The 13521-nt window shown below is 36.1% G+C and overlaps 1 protein-coding gene across 3 annotated transcripts in view; it reads left to right on the top strand.

The window, feature by feature from the left end:
• RAPGEFL1 (Rap guanine nucleotide exchange factor like 1) overlaps positions 1–8336 on the top strand; it is a 64438-nt gene extending 56102 nt beyond the window's left edge. The window contains exons 14-16 of one of the 3 annotated variants that reach the window (XM_034415781.3): positions 2633–2687; positions 4356–4417; positions 5614–8336. In XM_034415781.3, coding sequence (XP_034271672.1) covers positions 2633–2687; positions 4356–4417; positions 5614–5709 — 213 coding nt within the window. In that variant the 3' untranslated portion in view covers positions 5710–8336. The remainder of the gene's footprint in view (positions 1–2632; positions 2688–4355; positions 4418–5613) is intronic. The other 2 variants (XM_034415783.3, XM_034415784.3) reach the window with 2 other exon arrangements.
• Positions 8337–13521: the final 5185 nt, after the last annotated feature.

Raw genomic sequence — 13521 nt, 5'->3', positions numbered from 1 at the left:
TTTAAATGTGTGCTGACCACTTTCTATCAAGCTAAAAGTTAAAAGTCTTCCCCCCCCAAAAAAACAGGCAGAAGAATGTCCTCCGTGTTTGAAAAGAGAATTTAACAGTGTAATTGAATGAGAGATTGCTGAAAGCTTACATACATCAAAAGGTTTCAATCTATCTCAAAATCTTATCAAGAATATTACAATGATTAATAGATAATCTGTCTCATATTTAATCTGCATAACCAATTGTCTTCCCCTCTCTTTCCCCAAATTAAATCCTACACTTCTGTGCATCTAATGTAGCTCACAAAATCTTATGCCATAACTAACATTTGTTAGTTACTGTATGTGTTAAGGTCTATAATATGAAAATGCTGTTAATTAACCCTACATAGTGCTTTACTTGAGGGTTAGTTACATTTTACCAGCAATCAATAGTATTTTTTTTTGTTAACAGAGAAATAGAGTTCATTTCTCTTTACCTATTTTCCATTTCATCAATCGATACTACAAAAATAGAATTTTAAAAACAGCATTCCAATATGATTCTTGCTGCAGCAGGTCAGCAATCATTTTTAATAAAGTCTTTATCTTATATGTAAATTGATGAAGCTCTTTTAAAAAATTTATTCCCTTTTTTTTCATATACAATTCAAGGCAGAAATAATACCAATTCTCCTCTTTCCTCTTATTTTCCTCACAAAAAACATATGGTTGACAAAAGATTTCTTTAATAAAGTAATTTTAAGTCCCGCAAACCCTTGCTTGGTTATGGTTCTTAACAAAACCTTCTAATGAGTCCTGAAAATGAGAGTGGTTCAATCTGATAGGAAAAGCCAGCTGTATGTTAAACAAACAAAAGATAAGAGGATAGATATTCTGGAGTCAATAGGGCTGCCCTGATTTGTTGGTAGAACTCTCCCTCTGCTGGTGAAAAAGTGCATCCCATTCAGCATCCCTCTGTGGGTAAGAAAAAATATATATTATGCGGTTTGCTTCATTGTACTATTCATAGGTTTGTTAATATGGCATTACAAAGATCATTATGATTTAGTAGGTAAATGTACCTTTGAAGGTTATACCTTACCTCTACTGAAAATAATGGATTAATTTATATTTAAAAATTCTGAGCAGCTTAATATATAAAAATATTAATAAAAAAAATAAATCCCTCCAAATATCAATATCTGGAGGTATATTAAATTCTCTCTCAATGATATGACATAAAAGGCTCCCACCACCACTGATCAACCTAACCCATGGTTTGGGTAAAGAGCTGTTTTTAATGCTGTTTTAAAAGGCCATAAGATTGGACTCATGCAAATCACAGGAAGAATGCTGTTGTAGACAAACAACTCCTGCAACAGAGAAAGCCTATCTCCCGGGTCCTGCTAGAATCTGGTATTGCTTGATTGATGGAATCAGGAATAAGATAAGTCTGCTAGATATTACAGGGCAGGCAGAAATCCCATGAAACAGGTAACTAGGCCCTATGACATCTAGATCTTTAAAAATGTCAACCACAACCTTAAATGTCACTCAGAAGCTGAGGAATATCCAGTGCAGTTCAAGGGGCATGTCATGGCTGACTTGCCACCGCTTGTGCCACTGTATTTTGTACCTTCCATAATTTCTGAATCATTTTCAAGGGTAGTCCAATATAAAGTGTACTGCAGAATCCATTTTGAGATCACCAAGCCATGAGGGACTATAAGAAAGGACTCCTATTTGAGAAAAGGTATAATTGATTCATCCAATGTGAAGGTTTTCCTGGCCAAAGCTGCCATCTATTCTTCAAGCAGATCCTTGAGTCAAAGAGGACCCTCAAATTATGCACAAAACTCTCGCAGCCTTCAGATATTGGGAGGACTTCAACAGCATCATTTGGCCAGCCCAGTGAGGGGATGTATAACAGTATCATTAGCATACATGCCCTCCCTGGGCTGGCCAAATCAGCATATTGATGATATCGATCCAAAACAGCTGATGGCCTAACCCAGCAGCTTTATTTAGATGTTAAATAAAAGAAGTATGAGCCTATGGCTTCCCATAGATCATGGGCTTGACTGTTCTCTTCCCACCATTTCTGAAACTGGCCATGGAGAAAGGAGAAGAATCACCATAACACTATTTCCCACTCTTTGCAGAAGGATACCATGATCAATGTTATTGAAAGGGCAAGAAAATTTAGGATGGTTGCATCTCCTCAACCAGTTCATCTACAAGTGTGATCAATGTGGTTTCTACACTGTATTAAACACTGGCTCAAACCTTCACTTAAAAGGGCTTAGGTAATTTATTTTCTTTAGTGCCTTTTGTAAATAAAACCCAACCATTTCCTGGATTTAACCGCCTTCTTCAAAAAAAGATTTATCAAATGTGCGAGGGAGAGGTACCCACTAAACAAACTTCCTCTATGAACTTCCTCAATGCTTAACGCATTGTAAGCCGCCTTGAGTCTCTGGAGAAGGGCGGCATATAAATCGAACCAATAAATAAATAAATATGAAGTTGGAAAAACAGTACAATTTCAATATACTTTCTGCTTATAAACTTTAGCTGTTTACTAATGAATTATGGTCAATATACTTTTATATGATCAAAATTTAGATGTGTTCTTTTCCCTTTCTATTCTCTTTTGCAGCATTCAGTTGCAGAAAAAGTACGCACTATCAGGAAATGCCGAAGTCGACCTCTCTGTAAGTATTTATATCACAAATGGGGCTATTTACATGTGGTTTTAGTATCGACAGCTATGAGATATTTAGCAGCACATGGAAGAAGCACAATATCTAAATAAATAATATAGAATTTTAAACTGATCCATATATCGTTGTGATCTGCTGAGTTTTATTTAAATAATTAGCTGAACCTCTAAATTTTATTGTGGTGGTGTGGGGTTTTTTTGTAGCAAATGCATCCAGGTATTAGTTTGATTCATCTGCCACTTTAGGTCATAGTACATAACTGGCATCAGAGGAGCCACCTGCTTAGACTGCTACCTCCTCCTCTGAGTAGCACAGCTGCAAAACCATGGTTGCTGGATAGTTTAAGGATGAACTGTAGTGTATGACTATTATGTTTTGCTCATTTGGCTAGGGAGAGCAGATAATTTAAAATCTCCCTTCTTCCAAAGTTTCCATCATAAAAGACAGTTATACTGTAGAATACTAGCTAGGCTGACTCATCATAGTTTATATAAAGCAGTCTTAACTCTTCTATCAAGAATTTTCCATTTGACCTAGTCATATAGAAAATTGAAAGCTACTTTGAGTCATCCTGGCTAAACCTTTTAATAATTGTTTTACCAATCTTGGAACGAAAAGGCAATTGCAATATTATACAGTCTTGTATGTGTACTTGTAATGAGAATTTATCCTATTAAACCAAGGAAGCAATTTTCTACATACAAAAATGAGTCTACTAAAGGGAAACATGGGAAAGAAAGAGACAGCAATTAAACATACAGAATTCCAAATAAAATCAATAGACAGCCTAGCTAAACTAATTAATTATTATCACCTTGAAGAAACTCAGAGAGCGTAACTGGAAAAAGATGATCTGGCTCTGGGTTCACTGTTTGGATAGTGATATATCGTCTTACTGTTCTTTTCTTTTGGTTCTTCTTGAACATATCCTTGAAATATGAAGAAATTAAAATTTCTTTTGATAAGATTCCAATATGCAGGCTTCAAATTAGGTTGGTTGCTGAATATCTGCAAAGAATCTGAAGATATCTATCTACTGCCATTCTGTGGTATTGATGGTACTGATTTTCTGGGACTCCTTTGTTGAACCAAAATAAATACTTCATCTCTTGTGTTCTGAATCTATCCTGCAAATTAGAAGTTGATTTGTGACCAAACTATTTTAGTAACCCTTTTGGTGGAACGATGAGCACAATCTAATTTTCACCCACTGTGTAACTATATAAATAGGAATATAGCGAGAGGCTCTTCTGGAAATAAAAGCTGAATTCAGTCCATTAAATACTCTGAATAGGTTAGTTTATCAGATACTTTAGAAGACAATATTGTACCATACCAAAACCTAAGATGTAGTTACAGCTGGATTCATACAGCATATGATGCTATGATTTGCTTAGCTATAGATTATACAGTAAGTCCTGGTTAACTGAGTTCATATATTATAGTAAACCATAAATTATAATTTATGAATCACAGTTGATGGGTTTGAACACTAAGCCAAACAAACAACTAAATTATGGCTTAATATAGTGTCTGAACTTAGCCTATAGCTTGTTCAACAAACCTTTATTAAATAAGTCATGATTTCATAAAATGTGAAGGCTAGTATGTGTAATGACAAAGTTCCCTAAATAATATTCTTCTTCCTTTCTTCCACAGGTTTGGAGATGGAGTCATCTCCTCAGCAGCTACAGACAAAGGCTTATGTCCGTCAATTCCAGGTTATTGACAATCAGAATTTGCTCTTTGAACTCTCTCACAAGCTGGAGTCAAACAGCCAATGAAATCCCTGTCCATATGCAGGCATTGTTTAAAAAGAATGTTTACTCTGTATGATACTTGAGCACTTTTTGGATGTACAGGGGACCCACCTAGGCTTTGCCTTAGTTGTAGAGGCAAGTATGGAGTCATGAGATGGCAAGGATGAAGAGTCTTTGTCATGGCTGGCCCAAGGCATGTTGGTGGAAAATTTAATGGCACCTTGTAATCTTACTGATTAAAGTGAGACACAATCTGCTGGGAAGCTCTCCTGCTAGATTCATCCATCCACTTTGATGTCAGAGCTGAAAACCCCAAATAGCACCTTTTTAGTTGCTTTATAATATAGTGGAGCAATTCAATTGTGTCTTAACTCTTTATCAAGCCTCATGTCAGTTAATAATAATTCATATGCAGGACATTTTTCCAAAAGGTTTCAATCCATTGGTCAATCTATCAATTTAAAAAAAAACTCTGTTACCTTTATTGTCAGTCAAAATACTGTATTAACAACTGAGGTGGCCATTTTATACTGCCTCATGGGGAAGCTCCATATGACCTCCCTTTTACAGGATTTTTAAGATAGACAATAAAATGTCCAGAAGAGCTGGAACAGCTTTGTGGAGACCACATTCAATTGGATTTCTTGACTGAAGTTTTCACTGGAGATTGGAACCCTGTTGATCAAGTTTACCTCTCCACCACGAGTAAATGTGGCAAATCCTTGAAAATTACAAATATTTTAATCAGATTAATAAACTTCCAATCTCAATAATTGGTAAAAGAGCAGTTGCCAGAGGCAACATGTGCATAAATATCAAAAAGCATTTATTTTTTATAGTTAATATCTTACTAAAATATTTCTATAGCGTTAATGTACATTTATATTTCCTTCTGAAAAAGCCTGCTGTGGAAGCATTTTAAGATTACCAGGAGATTCTCAGTCCTCCAGGGTTGATTTCCCCCGACTGTTAATCATAACCATGCATTTCAAAATCTAATTTTAATTGAGGTGAGAAAATCTTGTTAATATCCAGCTACAATAGATATACTGGATTTCTATTCTCTGGGATTTAAAATAATGAAAATTTAAAAATTTAAAATGCATACAAAAATAATATCTGCTGTACTTCATTAATAGAGTATGTTTACTCAACAGATTTTAATTAACCTGAACCATTCCCATTCTGCTGAGAATCACTGTTTTATAGTCCTAGGCTGCATCAACAGAGGGGATAGTATCAAGATCACATGAAGTGCTAGTACTTCTTTATACTGCTTTGGTAAGATCACACTCAGAATACTGCATCAAGTTTTGGTCCTCATGATACAAAAGAGACTCTAGAAAGAGTGCAGAGAAGAACAACAAAGATGATTAGGGGACTGGAGGCTAAAGCATATGAAGAATGATTTCAGGAACTGAATATATCTAGTCTTATAAAGAGAAGACTGGGAGTGACATGATTCCAATATCTAAGGAGCTGCCACACAAAAAAGAGGGTCAACCTATTCTGCAAAACTTATGAAGACAGGACAAGAAATAACAGATGGAAACTTATTAAGGAGCAATCCAACCTCTAGAACTAAGGAGAAATTTTCTGACAATGAGAAGAATAATCAGTGGAATGACTTGCCTCCAGAAGCTCTGGGTGCTCCATCACTGGAGGTTTTTAGAAGAGATTGGACAATCATTTGTCTGACATGATATAGGGTCGCCTGCTCGAGCAGGGTGCTGAACTAGAAGATCTCCTCCAACTCTGTTATTCTGTTACTCAACTTGATCTTCAGTACTTTGACTAAACTCAATCAACATTTTTCAAGAAGCCATGAAAGATACAACCCATGATTCTGGATACTATCTAGGCATTGAATACATCTGAAGGAACTGAATACATTTATATTTGAACATTTAGAAGGAGAGCAAAGCAATTTATCCCTTCTTCTTGGAGTGGCTCTGAAAAGGGTCGTTGTAGTTATCAACATCAGCAAGGCTGAAGGTAGCAAGGCTACCAAATCTGGTCTGCAAAAACTTGGGTGATCAGTCTTTGTGTCACCTACTGGTCATGTGAATTTATGCAGCTCAGATATGGTACCTGTAGCTTCAGTTACTGTGAAGAACCAGAATGGGATATTACCATTTCATCTCAGGAGAGGATGTTGAGGTTTTCCTTTTCTTTCATGAGACAATTTGTAAGAACATTAGACATGTTTAATTACTCCATACTATGCACACAAATGTAATGGCAGATAAAACAAATTTTGCCTTTGGTCTTGTAAAATAGGTATAATGCAGCGAAAGAGAACACCTGGACTACTGGACCTTCCATGACCTGTGGCCTCCACAGCCTCCCTCTCCCCACATCAAGCAATTACACTTGTTTAAAAGGTTTTACTGATTGCACTAGAAGCCTTTTTAAAGCTTAACTGTTGTAACAAAGGAGTTGATTCCTAAAGGGAAGGGAACACAGTTGGAGAGGAAAAGATTTAATGATCTAAATCTTAACTATGGATAAAACTGCAATAAATTGTCAAGGTAATACAGGATTAGGCGATATTTCTGCCTGTATTTATTGAAATAATACGTTGCAAGGACAATGGTCCTCTATTATCCCTTGTCCTGCCTTTCCTCTATGAACAAAGTGCACTTAAGGTGTACTAAAACATTGTTAATGTCTACTTCCAAATTATTATGAAAATAAATCCTTGTTCAGGTACACTTGTGTGTATGTAGAGCCAAAAAGAATCAAGATGGAGATTATGATATGATAAAAGGCACACTTGTAAAAGGACGAGGGTTCAATTGCATGATAATGCTCAAAAGCACTCAGTTCAATTACAATGACAACTAACAGAACGGAACTAGGAAGATAGTTTGTATCCTGGACTAACTTATTTGCAATAAAAATAAGAATTTGGAGACCTGTTTTATTTTAAGAGATGCCAATTTTTTGCAAACAGCTTTAGAGTTCTATTGAGAAGTTTAACAAGTTGTTTTACGAGATTGACAAGATATAAGAACTCTTGATATTAATCAGATCTATACTTCTTGCATGATAAGGTTGTGCCTCTAGTTTGGGTTCTTGAATCTGAGTATTAAGTTCTGGGATCTGTTCCATTCTGAAAGAGTGAATTAACCACAGGAATGCTCTTCAGCATGCTCAGAGTGCATTTCCCACCTATTGAGTAACCTACGTCATATCTGTACAGAATATAGTTTTATGCTTAAAGGGGAATACTTGAACCTCAGTAAATTTCTTTTTAGAACTGAGTACTGCATTTCTCTCTGTTGCATTTCTAACATATTTAATGCTTGGTCATTATTTTGATAGCTATCAAGGAACTAGACGCTGGAAATAAATCTGTTACTTTTAAAATTGTTTTTCTGCTTTGCTGATTTCCTCTTTGATAAAGGTTAATGTATGTGTGGTGTGTAAGGGATAAGGGTTGCCTCTAGTGCTTTTTTGTTCAGGGATTTTCATTTCAGGATCTCTTGGTCTTGTTTCTTTTTCTCTCTCCTGGTGAGAACTTCAGGTCCTAGTGTCTGTGTGTATAATGTATATACCTATATATAGGTTGTATATATATATTTTAACAAAGCATTCTTGAATTGTACATGCATTTTTTTTAAAAAAAGAGTTGTATCAGGCCAATATACGGAGATTTTTCTACTGTTGGAATGAGGGACAGCTCACTTACATATAGTCCTAAAAAGCTTCTGTAAACTGGAATATAAGATGCATTGCATCATTCCAAGAAAGTGCAGCTTATTTTTGGTCTGGTAGCTATTATTATTACTATGATGATTGGTTGTTGTTGTTATTATTTTGCTACAGAAACATTGGATAAGAAAACATATGGTGGAAATAAAAACATTGCAAAATATACTGGATTTTATATTGATCTTTTCATTACCTATCTCTCAAGAAGCAAAGCCTTCATAAGGATTAAAACATTTTATTTTCCTAGTAAGGCTATATACATACTGAAAAAATGCATCATAAAACACATCATACAAAATCAACTACAAGGAAACCTTTTAAACCCAAACCACATCCTAGGAAATAGTAGTGATTATGGTGCTAAAACGAGGAGACTATTGAGTTCTAGTCCTGCCTTAGGCATGAAAGCCAGGTAGGCAACTTTGGGCCAATCAATCTATTTGGGCCCAACTCACCTCACTGGGTTGTTGTTGTGGGGAAAATAGGGGGAGGAAGGACTACTACATATGTCTGCAGACTTCAGTTACTTATGAAATAATAAAGGCAGAATAAACAAATATAATAAAATAAGATAAAATATGTTATGAAGCAGTCTTACAAACCACTGGCAAGGAAATCTTAAGTTTGTAATATTTTCCTAAAAGACAGTGAGCTCAAGGACATGGCAGAAAAGGAATGATGTTCCAAATAGTAGGGCCAGTGGCAGAGAATCCATACTTCTCAAGTCTAATGACACCATTTAGTAGATGGGACTGGACTGTGCCATCCTTACCAGTTCTTTTAGGACAGGAACAAGTTATTGGATAGAGTTAGCTGTCTACATATCCAAACCCTGAACTGTAACAAGCATCTTAATGCTTTTTTAAAAAAAAATCAAATTGTAACATACTATTAAATACAGAGAGTTCTATACAAAAATGCATATACTTGTAGTTTTGTGTGTGTTGGTATCCCGTTATGATGTGTTCAATACAGATGGATTATATTTGTGTTTAGTATAGATGCATCAAAGCAATTGCTGAAATTAAATGGAAATGCCACAATGGAAAGAGCCTTAATGGAGGAAGCAATTCCAAAACAAAAAAGCCAGTTATCTTCCTTAAAACTATAAACACCCTCATGGCTAACATTTTATAGATGCAAGCAGTCACTGGTTTGTGGCACTTCTAATACTCATATGGAAACTCTCTTCTATTGTCTTTAGACTCTCCATGTCAAGACTTGATTTTGTCACCAGGTGTGGGGATCAGGAGATGAAGCTGAAACCATATGTTGATTGTGCTAACTTGTGACTATGTTAACTTGTGATTGATAGTTTTATCCCAGATGATTTATATGTTATGTTTTTCTGGGGGGGGGGAGGGGGGTTATTTACACTTTTATGTTTTAACACTTTAATTTAGCATCTGTTGGAGATAAGAGTTTCACATTGTGGAAGATTGCACATTCCATGTTTGTTAGTATTCATAAATATGCTCTTGAAGCAAGATTCAGCACATGCAATACTATAAAATTTGACTTATTTCTAGAATGGTAGATGTAGGCCATCTACATTTAAGCTCTCAGAGCAGAGACATACAGGTTACATTATGTTATGTCTTTCTACATAGGTTTTTCATGACTTCCACAAACATACCATAGGCTAGTAATAGCAATAGCAGATTTGTATACCATTTCACGGTGCTTTACAGCCCGCTCTAAGCCGTTTACAGAGTCAGCATATTGCCCCAGCAATCTGGGTCCTCATTTTACCGATCTCAGATGGAAGGCTGAATTAACCTTGAGCCGGTGAGATTCAAACTGCCAGCAGTTGGCTGGCAGTTGGCAGAATTAGCCTGTAATACTGCATTCTGATTTACAGGCTCACAGTTTGCTACTTAAGTTCTAGTTGGGTAACAAGTCGTCAATTAACCTTACAATATTTCAGAACTAACTTCCAGGAATCCTTAAGAAGCAGAGTTAAGACCCAGTTGGCAATTTTATGAAGTAAAAATAAGAGTAAGACCTAGTTGGAAATGTTTTGATTGATAAAGTGGCTTTTGTGAAATTGTTTTAGGAGAGTACAACAGGCAATGAAATCTCTTCTCTTGTGTAAACAGAAAAAAGAAATAATTCCGTAAATTGTAAGCCACACTAACATACTATTCCACAAATGACCTATATAAAACCCAAGAAATTCTCGTACCTATAGAAATTCAGTAAAATGCAAAAAGTAGCTTTGTTGAACAATGAAAACACAATCCAATGATTTAAAAGTCTGCATCCTATTTTGTGAGAGAGGTTATTAAAATGTTGACCTTAAGACAGGGCTGTGGAGTCGGGAGATAAATGTTCTGACTCCGACTCCTCAGTTTTTTGTACTTCCGACTCCGACTCCCCGACTCCGACTCCTCTGTATTAATATGCGAATGTATTTTATACATTCCTTGAAGGAAAGAAAGGCAACATACATGTCATTACCACAGGACTACTGGCTGGGAAGCCAACAGTCTACTGTATTGAAGAGTTTAAGCAAAAGACAAATACAATGAAAACAACAAAGTTTTATTAATTTTTTTTTATTAATTTAATTAATCAAGTTGCTGGATAGTAGCAGCAGGCATAAACATCAGGAACAGGAACTTTACCAATTCAAAAATACAAACCACATTATTTGGTTGTTTTAGAACAAAAACAAAGCTTATCTATATGAACCAAAAACAAAATCTGTAAAACCTAGAAATGGTTTATATTAATCTTGAAATGTAGTTATAGGCTTAGCAAATGCAAATCAATTCAATGTAGAGTTCTAAGGAAGAGAATTGCCTCTGCCAGATCCTCTTTCATAGAGGCTCTTAAGTCAGACTTTATTATTTTTAGGGCTGAAAATAATCTTTCGACACTGACTTGGGTGGGTGGCATTGCAGTAACTATTCTGGCCACATCACTAACGATCTCTGGATAAACAAGGATGGCTTCTTCAACAGTAAGTTTTGATGAGCGATCATACTTTTCAACTTCTTCTAGTGCTTTATAAAACTCCTGTTGGAATTTTTTTATTTGGACATTTACTGGTTCTGTAACGCTTATGCGACGTCGCTTTCCTTTAACAACTTCCATTTTGTCTAAGAAGGAATCAAAGTCTAATTCTTCCTTTGAAGAAGATGATCCTGAGTTACCACTATTGCTTAAAAGAACTTCATCCTCCTGTGGAGGTATTTCAGGTCGTAATCCCTTCATGCGAACTGCTACATCATAGAGGGCCTTTTTCCCAGTAGCAGTCTATTCACTGTTCAACAAAAGTCGGCTCATTGGGTCGACATAAATAGCCGCTAACAAGATTTCATTTTCCAGCAAAAGACTCTCTTTTCATCATTGAAGATGCAATGCCCTCAGCTATTAACCCTCCATTTTTGTTCAGGCGATATAACAGGCTCTTCCATTCCAAGAGGAATTTACCCGGGGTTAGATCGTCACATTGCAACCTCTTGGTGACAGTGAAGGGGTGAGAAAGAAGGTTCTCCAGCTCTTTTGTTTGTGTCCACTGACTTGCAGTTAATGCAAGATTTTCATTGTCCATTTCTTCTATGAAGTCTTTAAGTTCAAGCAAACGCTTCACCATTAAATAAGTGCTTCCCCAGCGAGTTGTTTGTTCCAAAATGGCTGCTTTTCCTGCACGTCTTTTCAAAATTGCATCTGTTTTCGGGGCCCTGGCTGCAACAGTTACTTGCCGTAATTTGCCAATTAGTGTAGCTGCATGGCGATCTTTTAATCCATCTCTTATGGCAAATTGCAGTATATGAACAACACATCGCATATGAATAGTAGCAAGCTTCAGTGCTTCTTCAACAAAGTAGTCTAAAAAAATGTCAGCATTCTCTTCAGTTTCTAAACTTTCTCCAATACTTGCAGAGCTGTCTTCCTCTAACTCTAATATGTTTGTTACCTTCTTCATCTGCGTTCATCTTCTCAATTGTGCTCAACATGTTAGAAACGTGATCTGTCACAACACATAAAATCTGTTCCTTTTTAATTTCAAAATCTTCTAGAACACCCTCCACTAACTTCTGAAGGTAATCACTGGTATGATGTGCCTGAGTGTCCTTTAATCCGAGGGTCCATGTTATTGTTTTGTTATTTTCATCCACAAATCTAACATTAATAGCGAAATAATTGACTCTGTGACATGTGCATGCATCCATTTTAAGGAAGACAAAACGTCCTTTCAGAACTTTCTGTAGTTCTTCCTTTTTATATTTGACCTCCTCAATTATAAGTTTCCTTATACTTTCTCTATCCAGAGAAACACCAAGTTTTTTTTGCCATTTCTCCATTTAGGCCTAAAAAGGCTGTCTGTGAAAAGAAGGATAGTGGTACACTATTCTTTACTACCATTTCAATAATGTGGTGTTTGAATTTTTCTGGTGTCATCCTTATGGTAACTTTGTCAGATATAAAGAATTTTCTTATTTGTGATTGTTCTCCAGTAGATTTCTGAACGTTTTTTGTCACAGACGTAGATGCAATGTTTTCATTGCTATCTTTCTCATTCACGGCTTCTAACACTTTGGGATGAAAACGCTGTAAGTGTCTTTTCAAATTTGATGCTCTTGTAGGTGCATTTTTATCAGGCCCACTGAAACTGCTAATTTTTGCATCACATTGTTTTTCACCATCATCATCTTTTCTAATACATTGGCACACGTAATGTTTTCCATCACTTGATAATGCAAAGTGCTCATAAACAGTAGACTTTGTCGTGTTTGTTGTTAGCAGTCTTTTTGCCATTGTTTAGGATGCCTCTTTCCCTAAAATATAAAATATGTTACTAACTGGCATATAATTAGATTTTTAATATCAACATACACAGTCTTGTAAGTTGTACGTACATGGCTTTATACAAACAAATAAGCTATATATCCCAGCACTAAACTTAGACATGATTTGTCCTATACAGAAAAACATGCACAGACATGTACTGAACACACACACACAACACAGAGCCTACATTTTAGTACTCAGAGCATATAAACAATCTGCACTATACATAAACATTCATACATTCCTGCACCACACTTACAAACCTAGGATAGACAGTTTCTTCCAGAAACATGTACACATGTCTTCCCTCATACAGACAAGCAGGCATGCAGGTTTTAAAATAAATATAAACATTTACAGTTGAATCCAAGAAGCTGTTCCACCAAGTTCTTCTAAGCCAGTGGTTCTCAACCTTCCTAATGCCGCGACCCATTAATACCAGTTTCTCATGTTGTGGTGACCCCCAATCGGGGGGGGTCTGTGGGTATGGCTTATTTTGTGGGTGTGGCTTGGAGGTCATGTGACTGGGTGGGCGTGGCTAGCTGGTC

This window comes from Pantherophis guttatus, chromosome 4, assembly GCF_059756535.1.
Source record: "Pantherophis guttatus breed Tessera chromosome 4, ASM5975653v1, whole genome shotgun sequence".
Classification (NCBI taxonomy): domain Eukaryota; kingdom Metazoa; phylum Chordata; class Lepidosauria; order Squamata; family Colubridae; genus Pantherophis; species Pantherophis guttatus.
Note: the sequence above shows the minus strand (reverse complement) of the source record. Positions and strands in the feature narration are given on the sequence as shown.